This window comes from Lytechinus variegatus, chromosome 5, assembly GCF_018143015.1.
Source record: "Lytechinus variegatus isolate NC3 chromosome 5, Lvar_3.0, whole genome shotgun sequence".
Classification (NCBI taxonomy): Eukaryota; Metazoa; Echinodermata; class Echinoidea; order Temnopleuroida; family Toxopneustidae; genus Lytechinus; species Lytechinus variegatus.
In genome coordinates this window covers 37214524-37230588 of record NC_054744.1, presented here as the reverse complement: position 1 = coordinate 37230588, position 16065 = coordinate 37214524, and the positions used below count along the sequence as shown (strand labels likewise).

The window sequence follows — 16065 nt, the reverse complement described above, 5'->3', positions numbered from 1 at the left end:
AATCTGAAGCAATTAGGCCTGACAAACAAAAGTGCTGCCATTAAGGTTGAAGAGTTGAAATAAAATTAACCTTTGATTGACCGAAGTGAAACGTGCATGTATTAACAGTGAAAAGACAGTCCATTGTTTTCGAGATTAACGCGCCCAGGGTCAGAAGTCTCTCTCATTCTATTCAACAGAGACCTAAGTAATCATTCTTTTGAATACACGGTGCTCATTGATGCCAGCAATGTATTCAAACGTTAAACGGCGTGTTGAGATAATAATCAAAGCATTATCGATTTTTTTTTGGCTTTCTCATATAACTCGGTGTTATGTGAACTTCGACGCACCCAGGGTTCATTCACGCGTGTACATTCTCCCCTTTATATATACCCCCTTTACCCCCTCCCCTCTCTCTCTCTCTACCAACATTTTATTTATGTGATTTCGTAGAGGTTTTAAAAATGCAAACCAACTACATATAAAAGAAAATGGACGGTCTTAAACACGTTGAAGCTAGGAAATGATATCACCCGATGTCGTATTAAAGAGATCGAATGCTATATCATTGGTACATTAAAACTGCCTTGGTATTTACTGAATTGATTTATGTTATAACGACTTCCTTAATTTTCTCAAGTATTCAGTTTGTAACTTTTTTCAGTTTTAAGTAAAATCACTTATTTTCTTTGCAGCGATTTTCTTTAAGTAAATTTACGCAAAACAATCACAGTAATCGATATGATCTTTGTAGGTACGCCATCGGTTTATATTCCTACAAATAAAACAATAAGAGGTTCCCAGAACCTAAACAACATTTGAATTCAGATATGAGTGACTACTTAATATTTCTCTTTCAACAAAATATTTATATATTTTGCAAGCTTTAATCCAAAGAAAAATAGATTTGGTGACTGTACATGCCACTCCCGTCCTCTTCGTGAGGACTACCAGGGATCTACCCCCTTGTGCATATCAAGAAACACCACCCCAATATATACGGCATTTCATCGGGGGTGTGCTTTAAAAAGGCATTTAGGCAAATATATATTTTAATTATTTTGTTCCCGTGTTGGTAATTTTAGTTGAGAAAAATGTTTTTAAAGAGGATTTCTAAGATCATATAGGCTATAATAAGCTAGCAGGAAGAAAATATTTGTAAAACTGGTCTATTCAAATAATATTATTTTTAAGAGGGTATACTTGGCCCAATAAGACAAACATATTTTATGTATATTTATACATCAATTCAAAGTGCCTTAATAAATAATGCAATTGTCTTCGTCCAACCCCTTCCCCTCGATGTTAATATTTCCTACAGGAAACTCTGAGAGCAATAATATAGACCTATCTATTGACAGGAGGTGGGGCTGAGAATAACCGAAACGAAAGTGATAACCCTTGCTTAAACGACGCGGAGCGTGATTTATTCAACAGTGAAAAGACAGTCTATTGTGTTAGAGATAAACCAGTGGTCAATTAAGGATAAGAAGTCGCTCGCATTCTATTCAATAAAAGCGGCAACATGAAGACACGACGAACCCCAAAAAACGTTGATTTGAATAAAAGGAGCAAAATCCAACAAGCCTAACGTTGAAATGTTCATCGAAATCGGATGCGAAATAAGAAATTTTGACAAATTCACTTAATTTCTCAAAACAGTGATATGCACATCCTGGTTGGTGTATTAATGCAGAGACTGATGACGTAATACACTCACTATTTCTTGTTTATAGGCCTATATATGAAATAAAAAATATTCTATTTTCTATTCTATATTCTATTCATTTTTTTCATTCAAAATATTTTGTTTCTCAAAGTGGGAAGGGGGGGGGGGCACGGGCCGGCCGGATTATGAAAGTGAAATGAATATAATCGAAATTAGCTGTAACAGCTATTTAATACTGGAGAGAGAAATTTGTGATTTCCACTTTTAATACATACTTAATTCGTTTAGCATGTTTGGGGCTACTCACCGATCAATGAGTAGTTAAGAACAATTTGTTCAGAAGTAAAAAAAAATGAATGGAAGTGTATTTAAGAGCGTTGCTTTCTTTTTCTTTGCGAATGAAAGGGGTCGTAAGACATGCTAAGTATCCGAAATTAAGTTCAAATTGGAACCCATTTGTTTCTTATTTGCAACCCTCAAGAAAAAGCTCAGAAATTTAGTTTTTTTTAGGACTCGAGAACCTTTTATTAAGAACCTTAAAGGGTTTTTAGAACCCCTATAGGGAGCGTTTAAACATTTCAAATACTGACAAGCATACCCCCCTCCTTAAGAGAGTTAATCTACGACTTCCCTCCATAAAAAAGAGCAATAAAACATCATAAGATTTAAAGTCTGATTCAAGCCTCAAAATAGCTATGTCCACGAGTATAGACGGAGATAATTGCTTGGCAACTGCTGGCGAAGCGTGAGAGGGAGGGGGACTCAAAGGTAATTGCATACACTACAATGTACTTTACGCCCCCCCCCCCCGACAACGTTCATATGACCCACTGAAACTTTTGGAACATGTTGCTTGTATTAAAAAGTGATGAGGTCATAATCGCAGTATCTAAGTCCTCTTACAAACGAGCATTGGTGTTTTGCGTTTTTAAAATTTCGAAAGGACTTGGAGTGCCCATTATTGGCAGTACTGCCGCTTTGATGTATTGATTTTTTTAGAAGTTCCAGGATTTTCGACAGGACACAACCATAATAACAGCGTCTCAAACAACCCCCAAAACAATGAAAATGTTTACTAAAGTCTTACGAATTGCATAAGAGGGTGCCGTTAGCTGCACTAAAGACCATCTTTCGACTACAAAAAGTATTGTTACATGGTAACGTTGGCCGAAAAAAAAAAATCAGGGCAAAAATCCAGAGAAGTCTTCGGCCTTTCCATAACTGAAAATCATTTTGTTTCTCTCAAACGTCTTTAGTTTTTATGAACCTTTGTGACCATGACATTTAGTCAGTGGTTACTTTTGCACCATCTGATTTGAAATCGGAAGTAATTGAGTTCTAAACGTACGCCATTACGAGAAAAATGGGAAAAAACGAAGTCACTTCATCTTTCTCTTTTTCTACTTAAAGAAGACCCGAATTATCATACGTCTCTTTGTGGAAGTAACCGGGGAAGAAAATGCCTCTAGAGCGACATATTTACTCAAGGTTGCATTCATTCATTTTCATTAGGTTAAGAATGTATTTTGATATGCGTTTCGACATGTCTGAATGTATTCATTCCATCCACGATTTATTTAGTTTATAGAGCGAACAAGAACCCCCAGACCTATCCACTTTTCGATTTAGGCTTATGAAGGCGACATAACATTTATTCATTTTTAGTTATTTCGAAGCATGCGGCGCAAGCCGTGGTCAGCTGGCAGTGCAGTGGCCAGGGAACGGGCGTGCATGGAGCTGAAGGGCGTGTCACGGGCGTGAAATGAACCTGCACTACTAGTACTGTTAATATGGCGGGAGAGCTGCGTACGGCATGAACTAGCATTGAATGTATTTTTACTTTGACACCATGCCGACTGCATGCTGAACGGGTAATTACCTAGTAGTTAGCGTCCATGCTGGCTGCGTCCGGCATAGGGGATTAATTTGAAAATGCACCGCGATCTTACCCCATGCCGCCTGCGTGCTAAATGAGGTTGTCGTAAGGCCCATGCAGGCTGCATCCGGCATGGGGGATTAAACTGAATCTCGCCTTGCTTTGACCCCATGCCGCCTGCGCGCTGAATGGGGCAATTACTTGGTAACGACCAATCATGCTGGCTGCATCCGGCATGGGGGATTAATTTGGATTACCCCATGCCTCTAGCGTTCCCCCCATGCCCCCTGCAGGCTTCATGCTATAATATTTTTGCTCTCTTCCCTAAGAAACATCTTAGTCAAATTAGACCTTATAAAACCCCTCATTTGAAGACACGAAGAGTATGTACTCATGGCGCCCCCCCACCAAAAAAAAAATCTTCAAGTAATATTCTCATTTCATCAGTCAAGTATAGTTGTGTTAAAATGTCAGTGACCCTCACCAGAAAATGCACTTCTTCATGATGAGTGTTGAATGGAGACAAAAACGGTACAGTGCTCGGCAAGCTCAGAGAAACAAACTATTACCTGACTTCATAATGGAATATCTACATGTAAAACATGGCAGAAATTGAACACTTGAAATATACTATTTAGCATCACTGTATATGTACATAACTTTGTTTTTCTTTCCAATTGATTAATTTGTTATGATTCCATTACAATTATTATAATATGCTATAATTATATCACACATTATTTATGCTTCACATATTTATCATTAAACACAATATTGGTCATGATATTATCTTGTCAGGCTGTAGTTCAAATCATATTCTAAGAATGCATATTGCTTCAATACCGGTACATGATTTTATTTGAAAAAAAAATGCTTAAAGGACAAGTCCACCATAACAAAAAGTTGATCTGAATAAAAAGAGAAAAATCCAACAAGCATAACACTGAAAATTTAATCAAAATCGGATGTAAAATAAAGTTATAACATTTTAAAGTTTCGCTTAATTTCACAAAACAGTTCTATGCACATCCTGGTTGGTATGCAAATGAGGAGACTGATGATGTCATCCACTCACTATTTCCTTTGTATTTTATTATATGAAATATTCTAATTTTCTCCTCATTGTCAAGTGAAACAATGATTATTCTTCCCTGAACGTGTGGAATTAGCATCGTTTGAAACTATGTGGTTCAGTCAAGTTGGTCCTTATTGTCAAATCTGTAAAAATTGAAATATTGTATAATGCTATCGATAAAAAAACAAAGAAACAGTGAGTGATGGACATCATTGACTGACCCATTTGCATGTCAATGAGTTGTGCATATCACTATTTTGTGAAAAATAAGCGAAACTTTAAAATGCCATAACATTTTTATTTTACATCCGATTTTGATGAAATTTTTATAATTTTGCTAGTTAGATTTTTCTCTGTTTATTCAAATCATCATTTTTCTGGGGTGGACTTGACCTTTGAATTTTCTCACAAAAAAAATTGGGCAACCCATGGTTTGTTATCATTTATGATAGCTGAAGGGTTTTCTAAAGCTCTAAACCTGATGTGGGCGATTCCATAAAAATGATCAAACAATTTTTGAAATGTCCGACCTTCCCCTCTATTCTTACTTCACTGCATGAAATGATCCTGTAATTAGAACGTAGAGAGCATTACAACCTTTCATATGAAATATCAAACAGAGGCAACCCGTTTCAGGAGAGCATTTGTTCTCTTGATTTTATATTCACTGAGAAGCATATGTGTCTCTTTCCACTGTTACATTAAACATACATTGTGTGATAAAACATCCAATTAGCCACAAAATGAAATGCTCCTTAAGGAGGCCCACATGAAGGGTCAGACATAAATATTCTATGGAATTGCCTGGTGTATAATTTGGTGGGAGGGTCTAATCACAAAAAATAACTGACTATATTCTGTGTTTGGTTAGCCTGCAGTTTACTCACTTTTATTTATTCAAATGTCCTGAAAAAATGTTATCAAGACAGCATTTATGAATTGCACATTTACTGTATTGTTGTGTAATAGTGCCATACTTCCAATACAACCACTGCTGTGAGGGTTTGCTTGTTGTATTATCTCTCTTCTTTCTTTTCATATTCACTGTGTGTGTGTTGATGGCCTATACTCTCATTCACTTTGAAGAAGATATATGTCCATATAATCCAGGTCTACCTTAGCAGTTCTTTACACACTTTATATGTTTCTGATGTTCCATACATACCATATATATTCCTCAAAATAAGTGTAGTACTTGTTTATTCATTGTATTATCTCTTGTTTTATGTCAAATGCACATACATACTTTTGGAGAAGGTCACTTGCCCATATTTACTCATAATGTCCACGGGGTCGATTCACAAAAAGTTCAGTTTTGCATAACTTTATGTACCATTGGTTATTAGTTTTTATATTAAATGAGACAAATCAAACTTTCTCTTGTGTCTCAGGAAATTGGACCTGAATCTCTATAATGATAATCCAGTCTTGAAAAGTGATAAATTTTATTAATATCTATGTTAACAACAGACATTTTAATCTACAAAGATTAGATTTTAACTTTAAGCTGATGGGAATATAAAATAACTGCTAATTCAGCACCCAAGTATAATGTTTCTATCATGCATAAAGTTGTGCATAACGAATAGCTAAATGAAATGCTTCCAGAGATCCTTTCATGAAGTAGTAGTGTATGTCATTTATTTTCACTGAAATCTTTTCATCATCAACAATGTCTGACAATAAGTCTTCAGAAATATTCTATATAATATGAGGATAAGTCAAAATAAAAATTAAGAGAATCATGTGATACTGAAGAAAAAAAAAAGAAATGAGATTTAAGAAGTAAAGGTGAGAGAAGGGAGAAGGGGAACAAGAAGATGAGGAAGAAGGGGGAAGGAGATGAACAGAAGATGAGGGATAAGGGGAAGGCAAAGGAAAATGAAGATGAGTAAGGGAGGAGGGGAGGAAGAGAAGGAGAAGGGGAATATTAGGTTGTTAGCATGCAACAGTAATTGTGTCTTACTTGTAGTGTAGTTAGATTTCATATAAAAAAAAATAATCTCAAACTTCCAAAACTTGCATGAATCGTCCATTTTCCCCCAATATGGTGAGAAACATTACACTGATTGCATTAGTGTATCTACAGGGGAGTGGGGGGGTGGGGGCAGACTGCCACCCCCCTGATGAGTCACAACCCATGCAAGGGATGTATCTCTGCACCCCCCCCTTTGAACTTGAAGACCTATTATCCTTAGAAAAGATGAAATCTCTAACTATTATGTCTCAAACTTGCATGGGTCATTTCTCTCCAAAGTAAATCCTTGACCTTGTATGACTAGCATCTTCTTACCCATTTTCATATTTTGAACTTATCATGTTTGTATGTTGGTATTTTGTCTTGGTACTTACATCATATCATTCATTATTATTTGCATGCTCACTTTTACCACTTACCTCCTACCTTCTATTAGAATACCCATAGGAAACATTACAAGTCAAACACCAACTCCATCTTTCTGATCATATCCCTTGCCTTGCATGAGCACACTCTATTAATTCCAATTATAATCATCATCCTTAAGCATTTGGCATTCTTAATTGTGGGTTGTCTTGGTATAAAGTAGTTGTGAATGTTAACATCATACAAGAAATAATCCAAGATTATGTCCATACACTGAACAGAGAGAAGGAGACTATGATGCAGCCGGAAGACGTTGAAGAGAAGTCGAGCAAAAGGTTCGCAAATTTTTGTAAAAGCATGATTCAGTTTTCAAGTTAAATTCAAGAGGTTTGAAATTTCCATAGGAGAATGATGTTTATCCATTCTTAGTTTTAATCAAAAGTTTTGCAAACTGAAAGTTGTATGATGATGTTTATCACCTAATAAAAAACAGTTCATTAGATATGCAAATTTTTATTTATTAATTTTCAAGTGAAATTCACAATTATTGTAAATTTTTGAGTGACTATGATGAATTTTGAGAGGTTTTAATGAAATTCACAAGGATTAGAAACTTCAAAGAGCATGCATTATACTACCGCAAGTGAATGTCTGGTATAAAATTCTATGTCCATCCCTATACTGGTTTTAGGAACAAATAAACAGTCAAACCACTGTGTGATCGTTTATAAATATACATGTATGCCTATAAAGTTTTATCACTTCTAACATACACTGTAGCAGGGAATAACTTTATTCACACAGACTGAGTATAATAATTGACCCCGCCCTAATGAAAACCATAATTCTCTGTCTCCTCTTCCCCAAAGAGACAGATTTGACCATTGTCTGGCAGAGAAATATAAATCTAATTTTAGAACTACAGTCTGAAATACAAATTGATGTGTGTGTTTCTATTTTGGTTTACAATGTACATTGTACATTTACATTGATATTTTAAAAATTTATTTGCAACATATGTATACTCTGAATATCTTGTCTATTGTGAGCTTATGTTTTATTGTATGTACAGTGTATATGTGTAGTTTTTTTTTCTTTTATACACTGTCTCAACTGTGTTATCCCTAGACTTGTATTACACTGTCACTATTTATATTTTGCTTTCACCTATTTTATAGCCTCCAGTTTTGCTATACAGTGCAAGCCTTTTTTATTGCTTTCATTCATTCTTCTCAACAGATACAATACATAATTCTTGTACATGTAGTGTTAAGTAAATTGTAATGCTCGGTATACACAGGAATCTGTAAGAGTGTTAACCAGGGGAGCGTTTCATCAATATTTTCATCTGACAAGTTGTCAGATCTTACATCTTTCCATGATTTTGATTGGCTGAGAGGCACTGTTCCTATGGTAACTGTTGGATAAAATGGGACTTGTCGGATAAAACATCTGACAAGTCCTTTCATGAAACACTCCCCAGTTGACTACTGAATTCTGAAATAATTTACATAGACTTTGCACAGGGACCATCCAGTTCCAATTTTCAGTGGGTTAATAAAACTCTAAAACATGAAGATGGACCATTTATTCAAGCATCTCATAGTAATAAGTTGTATCTCATATTAATAAGGCATAATTTCTAAGTTGTTCTTCTTGTTGTCTCCGGGACTTGTCATACTAAACAAACTGATTGATTGCAGGACTTGCAGGATTTAGAAGATTGATTCCATTGATTGCTATATGTATGTGCCCTCAGACATTAGAATCAATCATGAAAATACAACAATCACTGTTATTTGTGTAGTAGGTCCTGGGCCCCGTTTTACAAAGAGTTGTGATTGATCCAATCAATCGCAACTATGGAAAGCCAGCAAAGTCAACAAATAAAATACATGTTTGTTCAAGAAATTTTCTAGATATGAATGTATATCCATAAATTCATTGATTTCTTGACAATTAGATGTGTTCTCCTTTGTTTACAAAGGACATTTTGCAAATTTCCTGTAGAAAAAATTATGACACTGATGGATTTCTATAGTTACGATCAATTTCATCAATCGTTACTCTTTGTGAGACGGGGCCCTGGAAGGAACCTCTGATATCTATTCAAAGTATAAAATGTGTTCTTGAAGTGATGAAGGCATACTGAAAGTCTGTTATTTTTTTCTCTTAAACACAGCGTGGTGTAGCCCATACCTTTCGTCGATCAGCGTTCAGACAGAAGTCTCCGAGTCGTCCACCATCATCCCAGTTCTAAAACAAAAGAGCCAAGATTGTACATTCAACGGCCATCTTCTTTCTTTACAGTCCTGAGAAAAGATAGTTTATGTAACCTTCAGATCTGTTTTCTCAGTTCTAGAAAGAAAGAAATCAATATTTGAGTGGAATTCTTCTGCTCATCTTTGTCTTCCATGTTCTGAGTTCAAAGGAGAGGATTAACCTTCAAGCAGGAATGCTCTAGATTTTATCTGTTTTCTAGCTCTCAGAAAAAACAAACAAACATTAGATTGTTATTTTATATTGGATAAGATTTAATGCCATTTGTTTAAACTCTCTGTACTACATGTATATTGTTTATCCATAAATAGTAAATTGACTAGTAAGTTAAGTGTGTAACTCTTTTTTAGAAGTGATTGACTAACGATAGTGTTACCATGACAACTCATTTAACAGATTATTTAATGTGTAAATTCAGTCTCTTTTAGAAATAGGATTTTAAATGAATCTCTAAAAAATGAATGTAAATGTATTGTATGTAAATATTTTTAAATGGTAACAAAAAAAACAACCTTATGTTACTCTCCATTTGTTATATTGCATTTGATGTCATCATGGACAGTCAGCCTTTCTGTTAACTGAAATCTACAACAAAGTATTTAATAATTCTATGATACATTGTAGAATAGATTTGATATAGAACACAATGAATTTACTCATACTTAATTTTCAATGCCACGTTGACGGTAATTATTTCAACACTACGGGCTTTCAAATTGTATTCAGGTATTATTCGATATTTGCAGGAATCTAACCAAAGAAAATTTTACACATATAGTTGATATAGCCTACTAATGTTGGGTTGGTTTATGATATTTAGAATATGTCTTTCAGTGTTGTATTGTGTACAACTAACAGTACTTGAGTGTGTGTGATTGAGTACTTGAAGAAATAACCAGAGATAATCTAATCATTTTTTTATATAATCTATACAAGTAGTTTTATATTCACATTCACTGCATAATTGTTATAACTTTATGTACAGTGAAAATATTGGGTAACTTGTTCACATCTTAATGATTAATCGTTTGAAGCAGAAAATGTTGAGCTAATTTCATTGTGGATGAAGGAAGAAATCCTGATCCATGAATGGAAATTGGCACAATTTAAATGTTTGTAATTGTGATTAGTAATGGTTTAAACAGCAAAGCATGTCTTTAGCAGGGAATCAGTCCACTATATACTAAAGTACATGTGCATGTAGATATCTATTTTAAATAACAATTGACACTAACAATAGTAACAAGCAACTGTATTGACAAATGACATTGCATTAATATGTATGGATATTGAATATGGGGTTCATATTAAAATATTTGAGAGGATATTGGATGGTGATTGATATTTGTGTAATTGCACCAAGTTAAAATCTCAGTAACTATTGAGTGCATATACATGGTGCTGAATCACCAGCTCATCATAAAGTTCTAAAATTGAATAAATCTGTGAGTTTATCAACATTGCTCTTATGTAACTATAGTGATAGGATTGTCCACAAAATTTTTTGATGGTAGATGTGTTAAATAAACATGGGCATATTTACTTGTGTTTTGAAATATGCAATAAATGCTATTCAGTCTGATACAAAAATCCAGTGTACTGAATACGCAGTTGAGAATTTACACATTTTTATCAAAGCTGTGCACCCCAGGTTTGTGATCATTAATAAAAAATAGAAAGGAAGGATTTTGATTGTTGATTTTAAAGTGTTTTTCATTGCTATTGCTACAGATCACTCTTTAGAGGTCAAATATCATTAATGGTTTAATTCCAAATGTTTTAATACATTTAGGATCTTATAATTATGTATTCTGTAATAGTGATATAGAAAAATCTATATCTGTAATTTAAAGTAATTTAGTTGGTAGTATTATTGCATGTAAATGATATGGCTTTATGATTAATGTAATATATAAAAAGTGGCAAAACTGAAATGTAATCTTTCGCTTTCTAAATCCCCTTCTATCTTTTATCCCATTCTCCCCTTTTATTACCAGGACTCTGACTTAGTAAATTTAGTATTTGATGTATGGACATGTAAATTTGTTGAAATACTAAAATAAAACCTTGTTCAACTTTTGATTTATAGAGCTTCTGTATTATTGATGCAAAGAATAACCTGTGTTTGTGACAGAGCTACAAACTTTCCATTTGTAAAAATGGGGTATATGTATTTATATATTGTTTATAAAAATGTATGTGTATCTGGTAGAATATGTATATAAAATTGTAGAATGACAGTTTATTGGTTAAGACTAGCACCATCTTTATTTCACACAGTAAGTAAAAACCTAGTTGTGTTACCAGTGCAAGGCAGCACCATTTTTACTCTCCTTTCATTTTTGCATACTCTCACCCAGTCTGACCTCTCTCAGAAATTGTTTAACTGTATTTGATCTTAATTATCAAACTTCATGCTGTTTGGTGATTGTAATTTACATTGTTTGTTATCTTGGATCATTTTGACAATGAACATTTGAGTTTGCTCCTCCACTATGGGGGACAATACTCCACTGGAATTAGTCTGATGTACCTCAAAATGATACTTTCTTGTAACAGGACTATGTTATATTGGGCTGCAAATCATTGTATATGTATTTGATTTTCCTCACAATAAGATGACACAATAGTCCCTCATGGATTATTCTCAAGCAATATTCAGTGGAATCATTGTTATCCTGTGGTTCTGACTCTCGCCTTTCAATCAGAGATTCATGGGTTTGCATCTCAGCAGTTGCATTATTTCCTACGGCAAAAAATTTATTGATGTTCTGCACACGACCAAGGTGCAGGTACATGTAATGGTGACAGAATAATGCATTCCTTGAAATATGTGCACCCTGGACGTGGATAGGGTACAGCCAGGCTAGTAATGACAATTTGTATCTTGACCATTCTACAGCGTGGATAGTGAATATGAGTGCTTTCATAGTAGTTTGCATAATTATTATTATTGGTATACTAGATGTTGTCACCTAGGTCTTAACATGAATTATATGACAGGAACAATGGGCGGGTTAAAAAAAATTTGGTGAGGATTGCCCATTAAATGACCCTTTTAATCAGACCATATTACAGTTAGATTAGGACATTGTTGTGGATAATGACTGGATTTTATGACCTATTCTCAATGATTTCACAGTTTGTAGCGGGTTTTGTTTGAAAGACATCAGAACAACAACTTTTATTCATATTTGATGGGTGAGACAGATGATCTATCATACACATGTTATATATGTCACCCATTCAGGTTCATTGACATGGTAGTTTAATATTCGCATTGTATTGTACTACCTCTAAAGCTCAACCTGTGTATGAAAACTTGTAACCAATCAGAATTGTATGGTCCTCTCATGCTCTCTGTTGGCAACAACTGCTGTCATTATTGGTTATAACTACATGTCAATGTAGAATATGGTTATAACTACTTGTCAGTAGAATGAAATGATATCTATCCCATATTATGTTACGGTCAAGCATTCCAATTTGGGAGAAAATGTTCATTTGGCTCTTCATCGCTCTGTAAGATTGAATAATCTCCATTTCATCATTTGTTAGTGTCTTTCAACAAAGTCTTTCAAGGTATATGACCATTTTATTAAAGAAAAAAGGTATCATTCCAAACATTGTCAAACTATCGACATGTACTATATATTTATCATCATTTTTAGTAGTTACAGGTAATCAATGTTTTCATCATATCTTTTGAGACTAAAAGCAAGAAATCAATATTGATGTATTAAAGTTCTGATAAATTTTCGTAGAGATAAATTATAAATTATTACAACAGTTACCATTGTGTATTAATTATTATATTTTAATATTGACTAATTTGATATAAAATTTTTTGTAGAAATTCAGAAAATGCAGCTTAGTTTTGATTAAATAAATTTTGATAACTTCAATAAAGATTATGCTTGAATTTTCTTCATGTCTTGGTCTGCTGCAGTCTAGTAAATTTCTAAAATATCTGCAACTCAAATTCATGGAATATGTATTTTTTATTTCTTACTGAACTATGAAACGTGACACTGGTATCATTGGGCGGTATCATTATTCCTCTTTACAATTACATGCCCTTTGTTTTGATTATGTAATCATGGAATGTGTGCAGCTACCACTATAAGATACATGTAAGGCAAGGCCAAAGTTAAAAGTCACACTATGCATTGTTTAATGAGCAAAGTCTCCATTCCTTTTGAATATGCAGCATATTTCTATTGAAAAAGCTTAATAGTCAAAATATTAAAATTGATTCCAAACTATCAGCATAGCCCCAGAAGTCATCAGTTGGATGTGCTAATTTTGAGAAATTTGTAAGGGAGACTAATTGAAAGACATGTGAACATTATTGAAAGAGAAATTCCTATTAGAGAGACGAAAACGATCAAAAGAATGTGGACCTATTGACATTTATTGAGACAGCCATTGCACAATTTTGGATAAATAGCACTTAAGGCAGAATGGCTGAATTGTCAAATGACTGAATTGTCTTTGCAATGCATCTGCAGTTACTATGGTCTAGACTCCCTTTAAAAATGACATCACCCTACATGTAGCTACTTTTAGGGGGCTCTTGTAGAGCTAATACATGGTAAATGATTTGGGCAAAGACTCACAATGGACATGTTTTAAAACTCAAACAAAAATGTTGATAAAAAACAATTTATTCAGTCTCTGATAAAAAGGAAAAATTGTATAACATAAAAAATGCTATAAAGAAAACATGTATTTTAACAGAGTGTAGTGTACATGCTTCCCAGCTAGATATATATACTTCTTATATCAGCTCAACCAATAATGAAATATCATGTATTATACTCTCATAAAATGACCAGACGGAATTCAAAATAAGACATTTTACAACACATACAATAAACATGAAACTTTATCGGGATCTCATATTGTTTTATAATGAAACTACTATTCTGTGTCTAACTACACTACTAATTTAGAATTACAGTCATCATTAGGGACTAAGAATACAACAGTGTTTGGTGAAAGAAACAGACCACAATATTAGTACATTCTAAATACCATTATCTTTACTGTCTTATTTTAGATCATACAGGTATTTTAAAATCTTTCATAAAAAGAAACTGAATACCCCTTTGTTTAGTAAAATTGCATTCTCTTTGAAATTCTTAAAACATTAAGTATGTATATATACATGTAGATGATATTACAACCATGATAAGTTTTAGTGAGTGACACAATAGAACTTGGTCAATCCTGAACAAAGCAAAACTTTATCTATCTTGGATTCCTATAACTTCATATTATGGTAATGGAAAACATGTCTGTCTTCGATTCCCTGTATCAAATCTTGCTGTTTGCTTATTCTAGTAGGTTTTAGGGGCAATATACCGATCCTTTGCAAGGTTATTGCTTTGAAATAGTTAGAAATGCATCTTTCCTACTTATCTACAGACAAGTGATTGATTTTTTTTGATAGCTCATATAGTTTTAAAGCAATCATGACTTCATAAATCAATATGAAAACGCAATAAATTTGAGTCTTATTTGAATAAAAACGTTAGAAATATATACACAGTACAATAGCAGAATTGAAAGAAAAGAGAGGATAGAATATGTTGGTAGGTGGTAACATACACCAAACACACAGCAATGTAACAGTAACGGGTAGAAGTAAACATAAGTGGTAAAGTATGAGTAGTAGAATATGCAAAAGAACTCAAGATAAATGGAGAAACGTTTTGCAAGTACACCTTTAAGGATCGAGTGTATGAAGGGAATATTGCTTTGGAAAAAATGTAATTATGTAATTATTGTGTATAATACGAAAAGTTTTGGAAAATAAAATTGCTGTCAATTTCCAGGCTGGATACGATGTTATCTTAAGTACAGAATCATCTTTGAAATTAAATCAGTATCAAACTTTCCTGGAGGATTAGGTAAATTTTTGCTTTGGCTCATTCTATATTAAGACTATTATGCAGCAATATTAGGAAGGGGGGAGGGGAAAACAGATGGATGGGGAAATAGAATTCTTACAGCCATGACAAATATCTTTACATATCTCATTCTTCATGTTCTAAAATATCCTAAAAATATAAATCTACAATGACTCTGCCAAGCTAGCCAACTGTTTTTGTTCTGCAGATGTGACTCAACATCTAGACAGTGTTTTGTATAACCTGGAAATCTAATCATTTTATTGCGTAAAGTCCATGTCTTAGGTAGAAAATCAGATATATTCCCTACAATTATCCAGAATTCATGAAAATAAAAACCGCCTACAAAACCTGACAAAAATCAAATTTGGAATGTGTTTCCCAGTCCTATCATGCGTTGGCAAGATCGGGTTTGTCATAGACTGGGTTAGCGATGCCAGCTTCCCCCGGTAACGAGACCGGGTTGTTATCATTATCCCGGTTCTTATACTTTATGGCGAGTGGAGAATCACCAAAGCCTGATCGTCGAACGTAGAAATAGGCAACGGCAAGCATGATGATGACAGCGATGATGACTAGAGTTAGGATGACACCAAGGGCGACGCTGGCTCTTGAACCACCGCTACGTTTTTGGTTTTCCCGTGCAGCCGTCCTTGCCTTCACTGTATGGAGGGGGTGGGAACAAAATAATTAGTAGTTCTGAATAAATTTGGAATTCATAGTGCAGGAATGAAACACAAACTACCCGGTACTCATATTTTTTGTAATTATCAGTCATTTTTGGAATTATAGATCAAAGAGACTCCAATTCAAAATAGACAAGAAGAACATACATACGAGTATTTGTAAAATTATGAATATGATTTGGCTTTCCTCTCTGCAGATAACATATGACTATCACTTTGCCATGGCACTTTTATATGG

The 16065-nt window shown here is 34.0% G+C and overlaps 2 protein-coding genes across 4 annotated transcripts in view; one reads left to right on the top strand and one right to left on the bottom strand.

The window, feature by feature from the left end:
* Window positions 1-15454, top strand: part of LOC121416062 (myosin-IIIb-like) — a 56913-nt gene extending 41459 nt beyond the window's left edge. For 2 of the 3 annotated variants that reach the window (XM_041609508.1, XM_041609507.1), the window contains 2 exons: window positions 7228-7281; window positions 9129-9208. In XM_041609508.1, coding sequence (XP_041465442.1) covers window positions 7228-7263 — 36 coding nt within the window. In that variant the 3' untranslated portion in view covers window positions 7264-7281; window positions 9129-9208. Of the gene's footprint in view, window positions 1-7227; window positions 7282-9128 lie in introns of all 3 variants that reach the window. The other variant, XM_041609506.1, reaches the window with a different exon arrangement.
* LOC121416061 (MAM and LDL-receptor class A domain-containing protein 1-like) overlaps window positions 14825-16065 on the bottom strand; it is a 27277-nt gene continuing 26036 nt past the window's right edge. Inside the window, exon 20 of the mRNA XM_041609505.1 lies at window positions 14825-15803. Coding sequence (XP_041465439.1) covers window positions 15532-15803 — 272 coding nt within the window. The 3' untranslated portion in view covers window positions 14825-15531. The remainder of the gene's footprint in view (window positions 15804-16065) is intronic.